The sequence below is a fragment of the Dreissena polymorpha genome, chromosome 8 (assembly GCF_020536995.1).
Source record: "Dreissena polymorpha isolate Duluth1 chromosome 8, UMN_Dpol_1.0, whole genome shotgun sequence".
Lineage (NCBI taxonomy): Eukaryota > Metazoa > Mollusca > Bivalvia > Myida > Dreissenidae > Dreissena > Dreissena polymorpha.
Window position 1 is genome coordinate 92,765,641 of NC_068362.1, and position 21,516 is coordinate 92,787,156.

Consider the following 21,516-nt stretch of genomic DNA (forward strand, 5'->3'; position numbering starts at 1 on the left):
TTATAACAAATACAATAGTAGTCTCTTTGTAAAGAATCATCTCAAAATGTAATTAACAACCCACACATCCCTAAGACCAACAGGCCTGAGAATATTATGATAATCTAAAGATTAAAGATTTTCTTGATATTCATAAATGTATTTAATTAAGTAATACATTTGACTTCTAAGATCAATTCATAACTTATATTAAGACAAGGGACAAAATTGTCACAAAACCAGGTTTTCATTGTGAAAAAAAAATCTGATAAAGGGAGAAAACTCAAACTGAACTTTTGAAATGACCAAAAAAAATTAACCCCCTTTGTAATTTTTTTTTTTTTTTTTAGATCTATTTCTAGTCGTGGCGACCTTGACATTGGAGATATTGACGTGATTCTTTCGTGGGACACACCGTCCCATGATGGTGAACAAATGATTTTAAAATCTCACAATGAATGACATAGTTATGGCCAGGACAAGCTCATTTATGGCCATTTTTGACCTTTGAACTCAAAGTGTGACCTTGACCTTGGAGATATCGACATAATTATTTCGCGCGACACACCGTCCAATGATGGTGAACAAATGTGCCAAATGATTTTAAAATCTGACGATGAACGACATAGTTATGGCTCGGACAAGCTCATTTATGGCCATTTTTGACCTTTGAACTCAAAGTGTGACCTTGACCTTGGAGATATCGACGTAATTATTTCGCGCGACACACCGTCCAATGATGGTGAACAAATGTGCCAAATGATTTTAAAATCTGACAATGAACGACATAGTTATTGCCCGGACAAGCTTATTCCGCCAGCCCGCCAGCCCGCCAGCCAGCCAGCCCGCCAGCCAGCCAGCCAGCCCGCCCGCATTCGCCAATCTAATAACCAGTTTTTTCCTTCGGAAAACCTGGTTAAAAACCTGGTTAAAAATTATAAAATGGTCAGAAATATATATGAATCGTTGAGCAATTGACAATCATATTCACAATTCATGAGTCAGGATTCACAAATGGAACAATGAATCATTAGTTATTAAAAAGCAGCATATACGATAGTTAAGAACATTGCACTTCTTTAATTCCAACACCTTCTCTTGGATACAAAGTTTGAGTTTACCGTGCAGTATCATACATTGACTTTTCTTGAAATAATTATGTTCATGGAAGTTGTGTTTTTAAAATCAATAGGATATTATTAAACTGGTTTAAACACTACAAAAAAGACATGAAATTAACATGTCATCTCAAATTTTTTTATCTGGATATATGTTCACTTTTGACATATTTAAATAAAACCCGACTTTTTTCAGTTTATAAGAAAAACATTCATAACACATGTTCTAACTTCAATTCCTTTGTAAGCAGTCACCATCTGATCTAAAATGGTACTAAATGACAGGGTTTTATCTCATGTTTACAATATGTTGTTGTTGTTGTTGTTGGTCACAGCCACACGGCCGCAGTAATCTCCCAAGTCAAGTAATATTTATTTATAAAGTCGGGTATATAAACATATTAACACAAGCTCTGAAGAGCTTTTAAAACCGACTTATAAACTCAACATTTACATGATAACACAATAGCACATACAGTATACAACTACATAACTTAAGACACATTATTAAAAAAAGTTAAAACTGTTTAACATGACAAAATGAGCAATACATGGCAACACAACATTGGATAACAAAATCGATTATTTATCAAACCAGTAAGTAAATTAATTATTTAGATAATTATACAAACAAAACAATCAAACAAGCAATCTGCTAAAATTGAACCTACTCAAGCATAGATGTCTGGAGATACAGATTTTGAAACAGCATAGTTATTATATGGGTGAATATTTGATTAGGTTCCATTCTTAATAAAAAAATATTCAAAAACACAATTAGTAAAGCAGTGTCGACAGACCGTTTATCAGTTAGGTACATGTCAGACGGACGTCAACCTAAGCTGGGCACGACCTAATGTAACCCAGATCGCGATTATGAAGGCTTATTTGACGCACGTCAAAAGCTGTGAAGAGAACACCATTACGGACATAAATACTTGTTTGATAATATAATTTAATTTCAACTTAATTTAAATGAAATTTTTGGCGTTGTTTCATTGTATAAAGTGATCATGAGTGGCTATTACATCAATTCCAAATCGTCAGTGACTTTATCAGAACATTAAGTGCGTAACGGTGTAAATACACATTTCAATTACGTTTTACAACTTTAAGAATTTCTATAAAATGTTTGGGTACATGTTTATATACTAAATTCTTCTTTCATTGGACACCTTTTTGAAGACTTTATGATGTTAAAACATGTTTGCAGTTTTTGTTGAATCTTAATGTATATAAAAGTCTTCTTTTTTATGCGGCGTAACGGTGTTGTCACATTTGTAACGGCGTGGACAGATTGACTTATACTTTCATGTTCTTGTTTATTCGCATCGTGTTTTTTACTAGAAAGTATGTCGGATAAGTTCCATGTAAAATTTGTGATGTTGTTTGAAAGACAATCGGCGATATGAATACGAACTTTATTCGCATCATATTGTTTGTATAAATTTCTCCACACCGTTATGATATTGTCAACACCGTTTCTCATTCAGCGTAACGGTGTGGAACGTAACGGTGATGACATTCGGGAATTCTGACAGAACTGATTCCAATTGTATTAATTCTCCATTTTTGTCTGATAAATTCCATGTTAAATTTGCGATGTTGTTTGAAAAACAGTCGGCGACATGAAAAAGAAGTTTATTCACACCATAATGTGTGTATATATTTGTGCATATTATTTAACATTGTAATTATGAAACTTATCTCTGTCAATGGCTACCATTTAGATAATTGTTAAATATGGACAGTAAATGGAACCTAATCAAATATTCACCCATATTGCATTAAAATATAATAAAATAATCTGACTAGAATCATTTATCATGAATATTTACATAGGTTTAGCACAATAAGGTTTAATATCACAAATTTCAGTGTGTATTCTATAATATGAATATAAAGCATTTGGACACATATTATTTTATCATCCTCTGGAGAAGGAGGCTAAAGTATAACAAGTTACATACATGCATATCATGTTATAGCATAAGTTTGAAAGAACTAGGTAAGAAATAAATTAAAATAAATAAAACAGAATATAGAACTTAACTTAAAACTTGTGGGGTTTCTGCTGATCTTGACCATGAAGGCCTAAAAGATGGTTTAGTAAGACGCTGAAGATTGAAATAACCACAAAGTGTGATCAATAAAGAGATTTTAAAACATTTATCCCCCCAAAATGGATTTGGAGAAGACTGATCAGCAGCTACCTCACAGGAAACTCAAATACATGGTACTACAGCAAAGGATTGAGCAGAAACATTCTCTACATACATAATGACAGACATGCATAATAGTCTCCCCTGGTAAACGTCATATGTACAGTCTTGTGACCCCCGGAGCAGGGTCAAATTTGAGCCCAGGAGAATTATTTGAACAAGTTTGGTAGAGGACTATTAGATATCACTTCACACCAAATTTAGTAGCCCTAGGCTCTATAATTATGAACAAGAAGATTTTTAAAGTTTGCACAAAATAGGCCTTATTTAAGCATATGTTCATTTTTGTGACCCCCAGGGCAGGGTCAAATTTGTCCCCAGGGGCATAATTTGAACAAACTAAGTAGAGAACTATTAGATGTCACTACATACCGAATTTGGTAGAAATAGGCCCAATGGTTATGGACAAAAAGATTTTTAAAGTTTGCACAAAATGGGCCCAATATAAGCATATGTTCAATTTTGTGACCCATGGGGAACGGTCAAATTTGATCCCAGTGGCTTAATTTGAACAAACTTGGTAGAGGACTATTAGATGTCATTACATACCAAATTTGGAAGCCCTATGCCATACGGTTATGGACAAGAAGATTTTTTAAAGTTTGCACAAAATAGATCTTATATAAGATAATTTTCCATTTTTTTACCCCCCGGGCAGGGTCAAATTTGACCCCAGGGGCATAATTTGAAGAAACTCCGTAGAGGACTGTAAGATGTCACTACATACCACATTTGGTAGCCCTAGGCCCAATGGTTATGGAAGAAAAGATTTTTAAAGTTTGCACAAAATGGGCCCAATATAAGCATATGTTCAATTTTTTTACCCCCCGGGGCACAGTCAAATTTGACCCCAGGGGCATAATTTGAAGAAACTTGGTAGAAAACTATAAGATGTCACTACATACCAAATTTGGTAGCCCTAGGCCCAATGGTTATGGACGAGTAGATTTTTAAAGTTTTCACAAATTAGGCCTTATATAAGCAAATTTTCATTTTTTTGACCCCCTGGGGCAGGGTCAAATTTGACCCCAGGGGCATAATTTGAACAAATTTGAAAGAGGTTCACCCCAGGAACATTCCTGAGAAATTTCATCAGAATTGGACCAGTACTTTAGGAGAAGAAGATGTTTAAAGAAAAAGTTAACGCACGGACGCACTCACGCACAACGGAAATAGGACCATGACATTAGCCCCGCTGGCCTCTGGCCAGTGGAGCTAAAAAGGAGTTTGTTTGTCTACTGAATCAAATAGGCAAGACTGAAGGTATCAATAAGAAAATAGCTTGCAATAGAAGCATGCAATTAATTTTAAAATCAAACAAAAATAGCCATAAGAAGGCATACAATATAATCATTTATTATTTGTATGACATGAAAAACATATGATAGACTGTGATGCCTCTGTAGTTAATCAAGTTAGGACACACCAGGTGTACAGTGATGTATATCAGGTTAATCAGAGACGACACTTTCCGCTTCTTTGGGGAAAAAAATCAGGCCGAAACTTTATGTACATGATTTCACAGATTGAGTCTTACCTTTAGTGCTGCTCTCACTGTCTAGGACAAGGCTGAATGCGTCCGGCGCCAGGGCCTCCCCAGCCTTCACCAGCAGCGACCTCTTCATCCTCATCGTACCCGAGTTGGCCTTGCGCGCCTGCAGGCAAAAACCAGTCAATACATACCATGAAATGAGACCAGACTGCACATTTATGTAGTCTGGTCAAGAGCTCACTGTCGGCTATAAAATCACGTAAGGTCTTGAAATTTCATTAGCAGACAGCGTAGCTCCAGACCAGTATGGGCTTACAGGCAGGCTGGTCTGAAGCTACCCTGACCCCACATACCATGATACCCATTATTGCACAATATGTGTCATACTGTGTATTTACAGATGTCAAAAGTTTCTAATTTATCTAGATTTTTCCCCATATTCATTTTTTTTTAAATCATGGCAGTCAGAAATCTTACTAACACATTCTTTTATTGGTAAGCATGTTTACAAGGACTATGTGCACATATTACGTCACTAACTGAAAGCTGCACTACTTGAGGTAGGGGGACAATGGCAGTATAACAATGCAATGACCCACCTGCTCAATGATCATGCCAGCAATATCTTCTGGCCTCTCAGGTTGCTTGTAGAGCTCAGACCTCAGCTCCAGTCTATGTAGCATCACCTCCAGTCTCTCGGTGTAGATCTTGGCATCATCCAGGGCTAGTGCCTGAAAACACACTGGGCTTATTTGTAACAAGAATGTTGTATACAAAACATCAATTTTGCCTGTTGTTTTTAATTACATTTTTCAATTTAATTTTTCATTGTGAAAAAAAAATCTGATAAAGGGAGAAAACTCAAACTGAACTTTTGAAATGACCAAAAAAAATTAACCCCCTTTGTAAGTTTTTTTTTTTTTTAAATCTATTTTTAGTCGTGGCGACCTTGACATTGGAGATATTGACGTGATTCTTTCGTGGGACACACCGTCCCATGATGGTGAACAAATGTGCCAAATGATTTTAAAATCTCACAATGAATGACATAGTTATGGCCAGGACAAGCTCATTTATGGCCATTTTTGACCTTTGAACTCAAAGTGTGACCTTGACCTTGGAGATATGGACGTAATTATTTCGCGCGACACACCGTCCAATGATGGTGAACAAATGTGCCAAATGATTTTAAAATCTGACGATGAACGACATAGTTATGGCTCGGACAAGCTCATTTATGGCCATTTTTGACCTTTGAACTCAAAGTGTGACCTTGACCTTGGAGATATCGACGTAATTATTTCGCGCGACACACCGTCCAATGATGGTGAACAAATGTGCCAAATGATTTTAAAATCTGACAATGAACGACATAGTTATGGCCCGGACAAGCTTATTCCGCCAGCCCGCCAGCCAGCCAGCCAGCCCGCCAGCCCGCCCGCATTCGCCAATCTAATAACCAGTTTTTTCCTTCGGAAAACCTGGTTAACAATAAACAAAAATCTCTCCCCGTTAAGTCCATTAAACAGACGTCTCACTTCTTACTAAATTTAGCAAAGCACTTTCCCGGGTTACCAAATTCAACAAAGAAATTTTCTAGTTATCAAATTTAAGGAGGTTGTCCACCTATTTTATTTTTTTTAACTCCTAACCCTTATTACTAAATTTAACAAAGCTGACTCCTTGACTATCAGATTTTACTAAGCTCTTTCCCTGGTTACCAGTTTAAACTAGAGCTTTGTAACAGACGTGACGAATACCCCCACATGCCGCATTGACATAGAATATTTTGCATGTTGTCTTCACAAAAAACAGCCGACAACGTGCTCAATGTTTAAAACGCACTAAGTGACCCAATGACCTAGTTTTTGACCCGGCATGGCGCATGTTCGAACTTGACCTACACATCATCTTGAAACAACTTCTGACCAAGTATGGTGAAGATCTGATGAAAACTACTTGAAAAAGAGAGTGGACATCATGCTGAATGTTAAATAACGCTCTAAGTGACCCCGTGACCTAGTTTTTGGCTCAGCATGGCCCATATTCAAACTTGGCGTAGAGATCATAAAACTTCTGACCAAGATTGTTAAAGATATTGGATGAAAAGTACTTGAATTAGAGAGCAGACAACATGCTGAATGTTTAAAACGCACTAAATGACCCAATGACCTAGTTTTTGATTCGGCATAACCCATATTCAAACTTTAACTAGACATCATCTAGATACAACTTCTGACCAAGTTTGGTGGAGATCGGATGAAAATACTTGAATTAGAGAGCGGACACCATGCTCAATGTTTAAAATGCACCAAGTGATCCCGTGACCTAGTTTTTGACCTGCCATGACCCATGTTCGAACTTGGCCTAGACATCATCTAGATACAACTTCTGACCAAGTTTGGTAAAGCTCGGATAAAAACTACTTTAATTATAGAGCGGACACCATGCTTAATGTTTAAAACGCACTAAGTGACCCCGTGACCTAGTTTTTGACCTGCCATGACCCATGTTTGAACTTGGCCTAGACATCATCAAGATACAACTTCTAACCAAGTTTGGTGAAGCTCGGATGAAAACTACTTTAATTAGAGAGCAGACACCATACTCAATGTTTTAAACGCACTAAGTGACCACGTGACCTAGTTTTTGACCTTATATGACCCATGTTCAAACTTTCCCTAGACATCATCTAGATACAACTTCTGACCAAATTTGGTGAAGCTCGGATGAAAACTACTCTAATTAGAGAGCGGACACCATGCTCAATGTTTAAATCGCACTAAGTGACCCTGTGACCTAGTTTTTGACCCGGCATGACTCATATTCAAACTTGACCTAGACATCATCTAGATACAACATCTGACTAAGTTTGGTGAAGATCAGTTGAAAACAACTTGATTTAGAGAGCGGACACTTAATACAGACCGACAGACAGACGACTGACAGACAAGCTCACTTCTATATACCCCCTAAACTTCGTTTGTGGGGGTATAATAAGGCCGTATCCATGGTTACCTTCTTGAGGTTGTTCATGGCGACCTCAATCTGTTCCTCATCCTCCTCACACTTGGCAAGCTCCGTGTGGATCTGACATCTCAGCTGTACCAGAAGACTGAAATACCAAGGCGGACATTTGGTTTACAAGGTTTATCTCATTATGTGAACAGCATTTCAACTGCCATATTAAAAAACACACTATTTTAGCCTGTGCTGAAAGAGAGACTCAATGCATGTGCTTAAAGTATCATCCCAGATAATCAGGGACAATACTTTCTGCTTTTATGGTATTAAGTCTCTTTTTGCAAAAATCCTGTTACGGCAGAACTGTGGACTGCAAAGGTAAATCTGAAACTACAATGCTAAAACAGGTATTATGCCCCATTTTCCAAGAGAAACGCTTATTCCATTTGAAATGGTCTCAGTTTAAATACAAATGCAGAACTTTAAACAAAACTTCAGTTTAGAGGGTTGATCTCCATTACATGAACAGCATTTCAACTGCCATAAATAATAAAAGTAAAACAAGTCAAGCTGGTTAAGAGCCACAGTAGAAATGTGATATCATTCAAATACCTCTCTTTAAAGCAATAGTAGTCCGATATGTACATGAAGTAGCAGTGTAAAAGCTGGTAGGCTGGAAGGCAAGTAAAGCACAAGCTTGCATGACACCTAGAGTTTTCTTCTATAATATCATTTAGATGTAGGATAAGATCAATACCTCAGGATATCCTCCAGTGCCTCTGCAACCTGTGTATGAGGTTTGTGTACGTAATGGCGCAAGTTTATCATTCAAATACCTTGCTATAAATCAACACCTCTGGGTATCCTCCAATTTCTTAGGTACTTGGGTGAGAGGTTTGCGCACATAATGGTGCAGGTTTATCATTCAAATACCTTGCTATTAATCAATACCTCTGGATATCCTACAGTGTCTCAGCTACTTAGGTGAGAGGTTTGTGTACGTAATGGCGCAGGTTTATCATTCAAATACCTTGCTATAAATCAACACCTCTGGATATCAATCAGTGCCTCAGCTACTTAGGTGAGAGGTTTGGGCCCGTTATGGAACAGGTCAATCATACAAATACCTTGCTATAAATCAACACCTCTGGATATCCTTCAGTGCCTCAGCTACTTGGCTGAGAGGTTTTGGCCCGTAATGGCACAGGTCAATCATTCAAATACTTTGCTATAAATCAATACCTCTGAATATCTTCCAGTGCCTCAGCTACTTGGGTGAGAGGTTTTCGCACATAATGGCGCAGGTTGGGCTGCAGCAGGGGCAGGCACAGGTTCCACTGGGTCACGCAGCCGGCCTGGATCACATTGGGGTCGTTAAGCCGCACAGCGTTCATGATCACCTCACTGCAGCGCTTGATGGCCTGCATACGGATCTGGAAGAGAAGTCGAAGTGATGGAGAGAATTTAGAGTTGAACTGATGGAAGGGATTTAGAGTTGATATGATCAAAGTTTAGAGATGACATGATGGAAGGGATTTAGAGTTGAAATGATGGAAGGGATTTAGAGTCGAACTGATGGAAGGGATTTAGAATTGAACTAATGGAAGGGATTTAGAGTTGATATGATCAAAGGGATTTAGAGTTGATATGGTGGAAGGGATTAAAAGTAGAACTGATTGAGGTGATTTAGAGTTGAATTGATGGAAGGGATTTAGAGTTCAACTTGTGGAAGGGATTTAGTGTTGAACTGATAGAAGGGATTTAGAGCAGAACAGCTGGAAGGGATTTAGAAATGAACTGATGGAAGGGATTTAGCGTTGAACTAATGGAAGGGATTAAGAGTTGAACTGATGCAAGGGATGTAGAGTTGAGCTGATGGAAGGGATTTATAATTGAACTGGTGGATGGGATTTTGAGTTGAACTGATGGAAGGGATTTAGAGTTAAGCTGATGGAAGGGATTTAGAATTGAGCTAATGAAAGGGATTTAAAGTTGAACTGATGGAAGGGATTTAGAGTTGAACTGATGGAAGAAATTTAGAGATGAACCAATGTAAAGGATTTAGAATTGAACAGATGGAAGGGATTTAGAATTAAACTGATGGAAGGGATTTAGCATTGAACTGATGGAAGGGATTTAGAGTTGAACTGATGGAAGGGGTTTAGAGTTGAACTGATGGAAGGGCTTTAGAATTGAACTGATGGAAAGGATTTATAATTGAACTGATAGAAGGGATTTAGAGTTGAACTTATGGAAGGGATTTTGAGTTGAACTGATGGCAGGGCTTTAGAGTTAAAATGGTGGAAGGGATTTATAGTTGAACTGATGGAAGGGATTTAGAATTTAACTGATGGAAGGAGTTGAACTGGTGGAAGGGATTAAGAGTTGAACTTATGGAAGGGATTAAGAGTTGAACTGATGGAATGGATTTAGAGTTGAACTGATGGAAGGGATTTAGAATTGAACTAATGGAAAGGATTTAAAATTGAACTGATGGAAGGGATATAGAGATGAACTGATGGAAGGGATTATAGTTGAACTGATGGGATGGATTTAGAATTGAACTGATGGAAGAGATTTAGAATTGAACTGATGGAAGGAATTTAGAGTTGAACTGATGGAAGGGATTTAGAATTGAACTGATGAAAGGGATTTAGAGTTGAACTGATGGAAGAGATTTAGAGTTGAACTGATGGAAGGGATTTTAGTTGAACTGATGGAAGGAATTTAGAATTGAACTGATGGAAGGGATTTAGAGTTGAACTGATGGAAGGGATTTTAGAGTTGAACTGATGGAAGGGATTTAGAATTGAACTGATAAAAGGGATTTAGAGTTGAACTGATTGAAGGGATTTAGAGTTGAACTGATGGAAGGGATTTAGAGTTGAATTGATGGAAGGGATTTAGAGTTGAACTGATGGAAGGAATTTAGAATTGAACTGATGGAAGGAATTTAGAATTGAACTGATGGAAGGGATATAGAATTGAACTGATGGAAGGGATTTGGAGTTGAACTGATGGAAGGGATTTAGAGTTGAACTTATTACAATTGAGCGTCACTCTGGGAAGAAGGGGCTTAATGCATGTGCATAAAGTCTTGTCACAGATTAGCAATTAGCAAAAATACTTTCAGCCTAGACTAGGTTTCCATTTAGAAAAGAGTCCTTTAGACCAACAATTTTATAAAAGCTGAATGTGAACTGCACCGGCTAATCTCAGACGAAATTAATGCATATGCATTAAGCCCCATTTTGCCAGAGCAAGGCTAAATTTCATTGGAGACTATATCCCAATTTAAGTCCCAATTGTGTTGAATTATATTCAGTTTCTTACTGCAACTTTCCAGTTGTGCATGTTGAACAAAAAAATTGTTCTTCTTTTCTTCCATTTAAAAAAAATCAAAATATACTATTAATGATTATACTAGTTCTGTATAAATAGGCCGTGAATGTTTTCATAAAATGTAAAAACAACCAAAAAATATTGATAAATAACAAACAATAATGCAAGTACAGAAAAACTTGCGTTAGAAAATTCATGGAATTAGGGGTAAAACAATGTTTGAACTCTTGCAGACATACCCATGCATACCATTGGGATAACCTAAAGAATACTTACATCCACAACATGCTTGTGCAGGGACTCCTGTTTATCAGCAAGCTGCTTCACCATGATCTCACACTGTAGGAACTCCAGCTCTATGTAAAACCCAGGGTCCTACACATGGACAGAGGTGAAAGGTATAAAATTGGGTAAACAACAATAGAGTGCATGGTCGAATCCCAGCTTTTCAACTCTGGGCCCTAAATAATGAGAGATGTAAAAGGTAAAACCCTTGGTCCTAAATGATGAGAGAAAAATAAGGGCAAACCCAGGTCTTAAATAATTTGAGTCACATACAGAAACAAAACACAATGCCCCCTACCACGCTTTGAAGCCACACAACAGCTATTTTAGAGAAAATGTCTCAGTCCAGGGCCCTTAACTTCACAGAAAATCAATAAACTGGAAATAAACACACTTCATCTGTTAGTTATGTAGGTAGACTAACCTACCAAAATCCGCTAAATATCTGAAAACGGATTTCCAGACGGACGGACCAACTAACGGATGGACAGAGCGACTGCTATATGCCACCCTTCTAGGTGCATAATAAAAAAAGAAATACAAGGTAAAACTAGTGGTTCTCAAAAAGGGGAAAGGTCAAACCTCATGTCCAAAACAAAAAGTGTTATGTAAAACCATAGGTCCCATAGATAAAACCCTTGGTCCTAACAGTGAGATATCTGTATGGTAAAACTCAAGTCCTAACAATACATATCTGTAATAAAAAACACTAGATATAGGTCCTCTATACAGAAAGCACATATATCACTGTTTTTCATAGATGTGCTCTAAAAGCATTATAATAATGTAAAATGTATGACGGCTTGACAGCATTTTGCAAAGTCGTCTGCTGAATTTCTAAAATTAGCATTTTCTTCCATTTTTTTTCAAAGAATACTATCAGAATAGCAAGCAGTTTGGATCCTGATGAGACGCCACGTTTTGTGGCGTTTCATCTGGATCCAAACTGTTTGCAATTAGGCCTTCAAAATTCGGTTCCAGCACTGAAAGAGTTAAGGATTCTACAAGTCTCACCTTGAGGTTGCAAGCCTTCATGTGTTCTGCACAGTCATGTGCCAGCCCAGGAAAGTTCTGCTCCAGACAGAGTCTTGCAAGCTCAAGCAGCAGATAAGGCCTATAGACAAGATCAACATTTGTGCCACTTTAAGGGAAAATGGATCTCATGCCATATGCAGCCAACCTAGCTTATGATCAGCCTGTGCATTTGCATTTGTGTAGCCTGGTCAGGAGCTACCCTGCATGCTTACCTTGCATGATTTTAAAGCAGACAGTCTGCAGGTGGGTATCTAAAGGCAGGTCTGAAGCTTCACTGGCCATATATGGCATAAAATCCATGTTTGCATGACATGGCTCATTTAAAAAATAGTAAACCCAATAACAGCCTTCTGGTCTTAAAGTGACTTACAAGTCAGCTCTTAAACCCATTTCAATAAATAATAAATCAAAATCTGTAGAACTAAGCAGATTTAAAGCCTTCTATAGATGAAACATGTATACACAAATAATACATATATTATGTAAGATATTCACAATGGCACATCAGATATATAATATGGTCATAATATAGCCACAGGGAGTCTAAACACAAACAGGAGCACCGCATAACGGGTACTAACTCTCGGCTGCGAAAGCTTGTCAGATTTTTTTTTTTTAGAGGTCACAGTGACCTTGACCTTTGACCTAGTGACCCAAACCTGGGTGTGGCGAGTAGAACTCATCAAGGTGCATCTACATATGAAGTTTCAAAGTTGTAGGTGGAAGCACTTTGATTTTAGAGCCAATGTTAAGGTTTTAGCATGACGCCTACGGCGGATGGCTGACGGCGGACGACGAGCTGGCTATGACAATACCTCGGGTTTTCTCCGAAAACAGCCCAGCTAAAAATATGCCATAAATATACGTACATACACAATTCCTGGACAACAACATGGTCTGAATAATAGCACATAAGCTGTAAATAAACCAAACCATAAAACAGCAGCTACAACATTTATTTTTCAGACACTTTCTAATAATCTACTAGTTTTTCATAGGATTAAGACAGTAAGTTTCATTAAAAATTCCCAAAGTCTTTACTTGGACACATGTCTGTTACAATGAAAACTGAAAATTCTAGTAAATAATTCCCTAGTTATTAATCTTCAATATTGGTATAATATTCCTTGGATATTTCCTTTTATAGTGTTAAAGAACTTATTCACAACAGAGACAACACTAAATGCTTAGAATTAAGAAATGGTATAATTTACAATGACATTGTTTAACTTTCAGTTTGGACAATTTTCTTCTTATATTTATAAAACATGATTTCATTGGTTTGATTTTCATGGTTGTAATATCAAGCTTATCAATTTTCTTGTTACCTTTCCTGACAAATTCCACATGCTGGAAGATGGTAGAGAATGCAAACAAATTTAAGATTTATAGTCTTGTTTCAATATCCAGTTACTTACAATCATAATGACTGTCTACTTCACGTCATCAATTGTGTATATGTATCAAACATGGTGGAATTTGCTTACATTCTCTGTAATTATTCAATCATGGCACAAATAAGTGTCAAGTTTCAGTTGCACATCTGTGTGCATGTTTTTAAATTTCACAGTTTTCCGTGAAATTTTAGTTTCAAACAAAACTATAACAAGAGTTCCGCGGTCGAAGACATATGCCCCCATAACAGGGCTTTGAACTAGTGACCCCAATTTCAATAGGGGTTCTCTATTGTCCCAGCCCAATGAACATGTGAAGCATCAAGCCAATAAGTCAATTCATTGATGAGTTATTGATCCGAAACAATTTTCACACTTATAATGACAGTGACCTTGACCTTTGACCTTGTAACCCCAATTTCTATAGGGGTAATATACTGTCCAAGGCCAATGCACATGGATAGTATTAAGCCAATCGGTCGCTTCGTTGATTCGTTATTGATCAGAAACAATTTTCCCCCTTATTGTGACAGTTACTATGACCTTTGATCTAGTGACCCCAATTTCAATAGAAATCATCTACTGTCAAAGTCCAATGCACATGGGAAGTATCAAGTCAATCTGTCAATTTGTTGACGAGTTATTGATTGGAAAAAAACCCACACACTTATTGTGACAGTGACCTTTGACCTTGTAACCCCAATTTCAATAGGAGTCATCTACTGTCCAATGCCAATGCACATGTGAAGTATCAAGCCAATTAGTCAATTCATTCATGAGTTATTGATCGTAAACCATTTTCACACTTATTGTTAGTGACCTTGACCTTTGACCTAGTGACCCCAATTTCAATAGGGGTCATCTTTAGTCTAATGCCAATGCACACGTGAAATATCAAGCCAATCTGTCAATTCGTTGACAAGTTATTGATGGGAAACGATTTTAAAACTTATTGTGATAGTGACCTTGACCTTTGACCTAATGACCCCAATTTCAATAAGGGTAATATACTGTACAAGGCCAGTGCACATGTGAAGTATTAAGCCAATCGGTCAATTTGTTGACGAGTTATCGATCAAAAACAAGTTTCACACTTATTGTCACAGCGACCTTGACCTTTGACCTAGTGACCCCAATTTCATTAAGGGTCATCTACTGTCCAAGACCAATGCACATGTAAAGTATCAAGCCAATCTGTCAATTCTTTGACGAGTTATTGATCCGAATCCAACTGGTCTACCGACAGATCGATCAACAACCAGCAAAACAATGTACCCCCTCTTCTTTGAAGGGGGCATAAAAATGTTAACTTTGTGAACAAAGAGATTTTCTGAAAGATAAATGTCTAGGCTGTTGTTCTACAGTTTATTTGGACTGTATTTATTGCTTTTGGACAGGAAATTTGTGCAATTGTTGCGACTATGGTGTTGTACAGGCATTCTGTAAATATAATTATAGTACATAATTACATTAAGGTATTTTGTTATTGCTAGATATTTAAAACAAAAGAAAATACTACTTAGAACGCAATGTATAGAATATATGTAAAATATGAATTTTATAATTATTTCTTTCTTGACATCTTCTGTAAATAGCACTACAGACTAATCTTATTTTTACATTCTTTAAACTATCTAGATGTTCGCCTAATTACTGTAGTAAGCAAGTGACATGTGAAAACAATGTATAAAGATTACAAAGTGATTTTAAATATTTAGCATGATACAACAGGGCAAGAGCAACTATATTTCTAAAATGGACCTAAAACATTGCAATTCCATGGAATATTGAGTTTTATTGAAGAAAAATAAATAAATAAATTTTTCCATTTCCTTTTAAGCAGATCGGGGGGGGGGGGGGGTCTTAAAATACTTTTGGCTGGGCTGATGTGGTTGAATTTTTACCCAATAATTGATAAAAATATTCCTTGAATTCATAATCTAAGATTATTTATATTTAAACATTTATATATAACTCTTTTCAGGTTGTATGCTGTTTGCTGCTGACAAGTATCTTAAGAGTTGGAAATGTAATCTTTAAAATTATAATCTAGTAAAAAAGGTCTTTAATTCTAATTGATTTTCTGAAACTACAAAGGCATCGAATTGCGTATCTAAAAGGTTAAAAATTAAGTTTTATTCTGTACTGTTTACTTTATGATGATATTAAAAGGAACAACAATCAACAGTTGTCTAGTGACTTGCATCGCTAATCAAGCAAAAGTGACTCACTTTTCTTCGCTGTCAGCGGCTATTCTCTTGGTACTAACAGGCGTAGGAGTGCGTCTACCTGTCTTGGAAGGGCTTTTCCTACGAAAGCAAGCACCGCTGATTACATGTTCTACATGCTACTGTGACTATATGAGCCTGTGCAATATATAGAGGATATTTGTTGGATTTTGTGGAATATCGATTTTTATTCATAAGTGATCATAGAAAACAATATTTGCGCCCACAAGTGAAAAACTATGATTTTCTATGATCACAAGTTAAATAAAATTGATATTCCAACAAATCAAACAAATTTTCTTTTTATTTTATGCTTTCAAATTATTATTTTTGTATTTAAACTGAAGAATTATGCTAAAATAATGATGTCGACATCAAAGAACAATGTCATTTCACAGTTAAACAGTTAACACTATTGATAATTTTCACTGTTAATTTTCACTGTTTGAAACAGTTAATTAACAGTTTTCATTCACTGATATTTCTCTATATACCCCCAAAAAGCATAAAATCAATCAGTTATAAGGAATTGAAAAGCTGATGTGTTTGCTATAATCCAGTTTCATTTTTACATCAAATATATTTCTCCATGGAGCCATGCTCTGGGAAAACATGCAGGGATTGACGCTTGTGTGTAAAGTGTCATTTCTTTAACCCTTTGCATGCTGGGAAATTTGTTGTCTGCTAAAATGTCGTCTGCTTAATTTCTAAAATTAGCCATTTCTTCGATTTTTCCAAACAATACTACCAGAATAGCAAACAATTTGGATCCTGATGAGACGCCACGTTCTGTGGCATCTCATCTGGATCCAAACTGTTTGCAAAGGCCTTCAAAATTCGGTTCCAGCACTGAAAGAGTTAAACAAACAAGAGCTGTCACCATAGGATGACTTATGCCCCTATAAACGCTTGATAGAAGTTATGAGCTTTTTTGGAAACCTAAACGCAGATTTCGACATTTAAACACGAACCATAAGTTCAAGGTCAAGGTCACAGGGGTCAATATTTGTGTGTGTATGGAAAGGCCTTGTCCATATACACATGCATGCCAAATAATTGAAATTGCTATCTGAAGCAACATAGAAGTTATGAGCATTTTTCGAAACCTAAACACAAAGTGTAACTGACAGATGGACGGACAGACGGACGGACGGTCCGATCACTATATGCCCTCCTTCGGGGGCATAAATTTGCATAAAAGCAGAGAGTGTCTTTACACACATGCCTTTAGCCTAGTTTTTCCAGAACACTTCTTATCTAGTTTTCCTTTATAACATCGAACATAAACATGTATACCACGCAAACTAAGCTTTATAGAGTGGTCCTCTTTAATGTAACACAGTGTGATGCAGTAGAGACGTGACTGCAAGCAAGAATTCTATACAGGAAGGGACTCACAATTTGACTGCTTTTCTTTTTCAAAGATTTCTGTGTGATGACTGGTAACAGCCTTTAAGCACTTTCTTCAATTCTTCATTCAATTATGGACTTAAGAACTTACAATTAATATTTTTATTGGTCGCTATAATGTTATTATTAAAGTGATAAGTTTTTATGAAAACACTGTGTTAATTCAGACACTTGCACAACATTTCTAAATAAAAATAATTCAATTTTCATCTATAGTGTCAAATGATTCGAAACATAAAAAAATATGTAACGCGAAATAAACAATTTCAAATAAAATATGTTTTTAAAACTACACAAATCAGTATTTTTGTTTGTGCTTAATTTATTTTAGTTATATTGCTGAGTCCCTCTGTGCTTTCTAATATGTACACTACAAGTTTGGTATAATGTACATGCATGCACATTTCTAAACCAGAGTTCATACTTGTGCATCACTAAAGCTCTCAATCTCCTCCTCCTAGGAAAAACAAGTTTTATCTTCAACAAACATCAAAGATAACTAAAATAAATACCAAAAATACAATACAGAACATGGCTCTGATTTCTTGATTATTGTTTTTTAATTATTTTTGTATAAGGGTTAATAGCTTCAGCTCACTTTTTGTATAAGGGTTAATAGCTTCAGCTCACTTTTTTCAAATAACAATAAAAAGAACTGAAATTTCATTCTAAAATTTCACAAGCTTTATAATAAATTATATACAAAATAAACAACTTAAATTCTATTTCAAACAATACCATCAATTAAAAATAATAGAAAGTATTAAATAATTTTCAGCAGAACTCTTAATTGTTGCTTATTAATTAATAAAATGGGCCATTAAACTATCATAATAAGTCTCTTAAATATGCATATCAAGAATCAAAGATTAACCTGAACATATAAAACACAAATACTAACAACTTGCTTAAAAGATATCCCCCACAATTTTCAAAATTTTGTAACAGACAGACTGATGGAATGACGGACAGTCAACGAATTTTCTATATCCTTCCGTCTTTTGGGAGGGGTAATAAAACACTGCATTATGTCAATTCGGAGTAAGGCATCAAACTTTGAATGGCCATCATTTGTATACATATATTTTTCTTAAAACTAATAAAACACCAATTAAAACTGCATACAAAGCAGTTTTAAAAATTTAAGTGTTTATTTAAAGATTGAGATCTTACTCTTACTTAAGCTTGATTGGTCATTGTCGGCTCGGGTACTACTTACATGTACCCCGGGTACTCTTAAGTATACTTGCATGTACCCCTTGTACGGTAAATATACTAAAACGTACCCGGGAAATTTAACGCTAAATCGGTCGTTGTCGGCTATTACTTTTAAATTAATTATAATTATTCACATTTATGTCAATTTTCTGTAAAATGGCCTCTATATTATCGAAACTCGTACACACAAAGCATGTTGACACAAATTTTTTAAAAGAGAAGTTTGTTTAAGATAATCGGTAGCGCGTTTTACGACATCGGATTTTAGGCGGGATTACAACTCCGGTACAGTCTAATATCGACCGGGTACGATTAAGTATATTTACCGTACCCGGGTACATGTAAGTATACTTAAGAGTACCCGTGGTACATGTAAGTAGTACCCGATCCGACAATGACCAATTGAGCCTTACTTAACATAATAGTGTGTTATAATATTAACTGCATAAACACAAGTTTTAATTACATCTCCAGGTCTTTGCTGCTGTAAAGAAAACAAATATGATCATAAAACTATTTACAGTAATTAATATTAAGGGTACCAACCAGAAGGTTATAATAAGATTACATTCAAGAAAAAAAAGAGTTGTTAGTGAGAGAAGACTCAAATAATATTTGAATGAGAATTAATAAACAACTGTACTAGAATCAAATTGGTGTCAAGATACAGCCCTCACAAGTCAGTAGCCTATGCTTCACTGAGTTCTGGATTTATTCTCTTTTTTTTAGCTGGGCTTATTAGTTCTGGATTTGGACTCATTGGTCTAAAATCTACCAGTCCAATTAGGATCCATGTAGCAAGTTCTTGATTATTCACTGGATCGCTTCAACAAATCATGTTAAAGACAGCCATGGAAAATTATTTCTCATTTCTTATAAGTTGTCTACATTTAATACCTGAATATAGTTACAGATAATTAAAAGATTAGGGAATTAAAAGATATTTAGAGAGAAGACTAACCGTTAATCATATTGATAAAATAGTTCTAAAGAAAGTAGGATAAATAAAATGATGCCTTCAACACAATTACCCAATAATTGTACCCTTCATTATCAAAAGAGCCTTGTTTCGGGAAAACTGGCCTTAATGCATGTGCACAAAGTACACGTTAGTACAGTATACACTTATTTCATGGATGCGCGGTGAACAGTCAAAACTGTTTCCCAAGGTATCAGGGATGACTTTGGTACTGTTGCCCGAGGCCGATAGGCTGAGGGCAACAGTTCCAAATGTCAGCCCTGATACCGAGGGACAACAGTTTTGACTGTTCACCAAGCATCCATGAAATAAGTGTTTTATTACCTGATCAAATTTCCAACATAGAAATAACAGCAAACTAACTTTTTATTTACACACAACAGTAATCGATAAAATAAATAATTTTGACTGTTTAACTGTAAAATGACGTCATTTTTTCGACGAAATGACGTCATTATTTCAGCGAGCAACAGTTCAAACTGTTGACCGGTCAACAGTTCGATATTCACCGGTAACAGTTTAAAACATAGCAAATTTCTTTTTCGACGAGGAAATAGCAAAAAATAATGAATTATCATTTATATAAGACATCAGGTAATAAATTAGCCTGTGCAATCCACACAGGCAAATATGGGACAACATTTCCCACCATGACTAGATTTTCACTTAGAAAATACTTACTTTAAACTAAAAATATCATATAAGTGGAAAGTGTCATCATGGATAATCCTGTGCGGACTGCTCACTCTAATCATGGACTACACCTGCGTGGACTGCTCACTCTAATCTGGGACTACACCTGCGTGGACTGCTCACTCTAATCTGGGACTACACCTGCATGGACTGCTCACTCTAATATGGGACTAACCTGCGCGGACTGCTCACTCTAATCTGGGACTACACCTGCGCGGACTGCTCACTCTAATCTGGGACTACACCTGCGCAGACTGCTCACTCTTATCTGGGACTACACCTGCGCGGACTGCTCACTCTAATCTTGGACAACACCTGCGCGGACTGCTCACTCTAATCTGGGACTACACCTGCGCAGACTGCTCACTCTAATCTGGGACTACACTTTACGCACATGCATGAAGCACAGTTTTCCCAGAATGTGGAAGAAATTACTTCAGGTTATTGTGCTTAAGCTGAAACAGTAGACCAGAGACTGTTAGGGAGTGCAAGTGTGAAAAGGTCCATAGGATAGTGCCGGTGTGTATTAAGTAATAAGAGGCAAGAATGAATGTACCGATCAGTCTCCTTTCCTGTTTTCTGTTTCCTTCAATGAATAAAAACATAGACACAGATAACGATAGTTCTGTAGGTATCGAAAAACCACAACATGTGCACTTGACAATTATAAAGGACAGAAATGTACACAAATGCATTTCATTAAATCCACTGTGTTACAATTTTCTACAGCACAAGCTCAACTTTTCTTCTGCTCTGATAGTATCATGTACATTTTCTGTCAGTAACCTAATATAATGATAACTATAAAACATATTTAAACTTAAATATCTGTAGTACATGTAGTTATATAGTACATGTAAACTCATAGATGACCATTTATCCAAAAAAACAAGAAATTTGACCATGCCAAGAAATTAGATTGCTACCTCAAAAGTAAATTACCGCACAATACCTCCTTCCAATTTAAGTTATTGAGTAATTGTAAAGGAATATTTTAACTAGTATAGCTAAAAGCTTAAAAAAATATCAACATTTATTGTACGAATAAAACTTAAATGCAGTTTTTCTACAATTATGAGAAAGAAAATATAAAAAAAAGTTCAATCACATTTGTAACACACATTTAACACTTTATAAACGCTATAATTGTTCAAACA

At 36.2% G+C, this 21,516-nt stretch overlaps 1 protein-coding gene across 8 annotated transcripts in view; it reads right to left on the reverse strand.

Annotated features, from left to right (window-relative positions):
* The window catches only part of LOC127842757 (cilia- and flagella-associated protein 46-like), a 152,665-nt gene that overhangs the window by 116,177 nt on the left and 14,972 nt on the right, over positions 1–21,516 (reverse strand). For 3 of the 8 annotated variants that reach the window (XM_052372462.1, XM_052372460.1, XM_052372458.1), the window contains 8 exons: positions 20,916–20,945; positions 16,063–16,140; positions 12,417–12,516; positions 11,394–11,492; positions 9,018–9,208; positions 7,830–7,926; positions 5,411–5,542; positions 4,857–4,974 (listed from right to left, as the gene is read on the reverse strand). In XM_052372462.1, the coding sequence (XP_052228422.1) occupies positions 4,857–4,974; positions 5,411–5,542; positions 7,830–7,926; positions 9,018–9,208; positions 11,394–11,492; positions 12,417–12,516; positions 16,063–16,140; positions 20,916–20,945 (845 nt within the window). Of the gene's footprint in view, positions 1–4,856; positions 4,975–5,410; positions 5,543–7,829; positions 7,927–9,017; positions 9,209–11,393; positions 11,493–12,416; positions 12,517–16,062; positions 16,141–19,153; positions 19,172–20,915; positions 20,946–21,516 lie in introns of all 8 variants that reach the window. The other 5 variants (XM_052372466.1, XM_052372461.1, XM_052372459.1 and 2 more) reach the window with 3 other exon arrangements.